Raw genomic sequence first — 1,162 nt, forward strand, 5'->3', positions numbered from 1 at the left:
GTCCATATGTAAGTATGTATATACACATCTCTTTTGTGTGTTTGTCTTCAGAAAGTTAAAAGGAAGGATAAGGGGAAATGGCGGGGCGCAGCGGGATAGAGAGGGAGAACGGAAGCGCGGAGATCTAGTGTATGTTGGAGATGCGTGTTGGAGCGGCGGCCGCGGTGAGGGAGCGAGCACGGCAGGACTGACGGGCGGGCGGCGGTGCGCTAGCTAGTGTGCTGCTGGCAGGCGTGTGCTGTGTGTGTGTGCTCCCGTCGCGTACGAACTCGCTTGGATGTCACCTGGCCATCACTGATAAAAAAAAAAGTCCTCTTATTTCGGCTCGCGACTACCACTTCGCAACCATTGGCATCGCACCTCCCGTAGCCTCATCTCCGCCAACGCCGCCGTCTCCACCTCGTCTTTCATCTCCTAAACAGCGTCTCCGCTATGGCGACTCCCCCGGACAGTCCGTATGGCGACTTTATGATGACATTTGGTAAGTGCAAGTGTCTGCCTCGGCTACCTGCTACTCCTCCACCAGCCAGTCAAAAGTGTCACTCAGTCACTCATCACGGCTAGCTGAGCTGAGATGGCGCATCACTGTCAGGAAATGTCACCACAAGATCTGCTCGTCTCTTGGGTCACCGGATTCAACACGCTTAGAATATTGTCATTTGTATTGTGATATATCAGTGAAGTGATTAAATGCACATCGCATGGAACGGGTTGCCACTGTGTCTTGTCACGAGTCAACAATAAAGAAAGTATCTTTGGAGGAGGATCTTTTTATTTAGTTGGCAAAGTTATCTTCAGTTTTGTGCTGGGCACCGCTATTCAACGATCAACCAAAGTCGCAGTGGAAGGCTATAGCAAGGCGAACAGTTTGCGATTATTAGGGTGGTTGAATTATCAAATTAACAACAAGTTATATAATTATGAAACACACAACCTATGATTGTGATTCAAAACACTGTTGCCTTTTAAACACTATTGTTCTAAGATATCCAACAATAGCCTTGAAGAGCACCATGAATACGTGTATTATTCATACAAAACCAAGTACAAGCTTTGAGGATCTGTTTTATTTGTGTAGTATGTACACATGAAATATATGTAAATGTACATACAGATATACACACATTCATATAGAGAGAAGGAGAATGACACAGTGTATATT

The 1,162-nt window shown here is 46.1% G+C and overlaps 1 protein-coding gene across 2 annotated transcripts in view; it reads left to right on the plus strand.

Annotated features, from left to right (window-relative positions):
• The first annotated feature begins 141 nt into the window (after positions 1-141).
• The window catches only part of LOC119590399 (Kv channel-interacting protein 1-like), a 142,390-nt gene continuing 141,369 nt past the window's right edge, over positions 142-1,162 (plus strand). For both annotated transcript variants that reach the window (XM_037939068.1, XM_037939069.1), the window contains exon 1: positions 142-481. In XM_037939068.1, the coding sequence (XP_037794996.1) occupies positions 433-481 (49 nt within the window). In that variant the 5' untranslated portion in view covers positions 142-432. The remainder of the gene's footprint in view (positions 482-1,162) is intronic.

The sequence above is a fragment of the Penaeus monodon genome, chromosome 27 (assembly GCF_015228065.2).
Source record: "Penaeus monodon isolate SGIC_2016 chromosome 27, NSTDA_Pmon_1, whole genome shotgun sequence".
Classification (NCBI taxonomy): Eukaryota; Metazoa; Arthropoda; class Malacostraca; order Decapoda; family Penaeidae; genus Penaeus; species Penaeus monodon.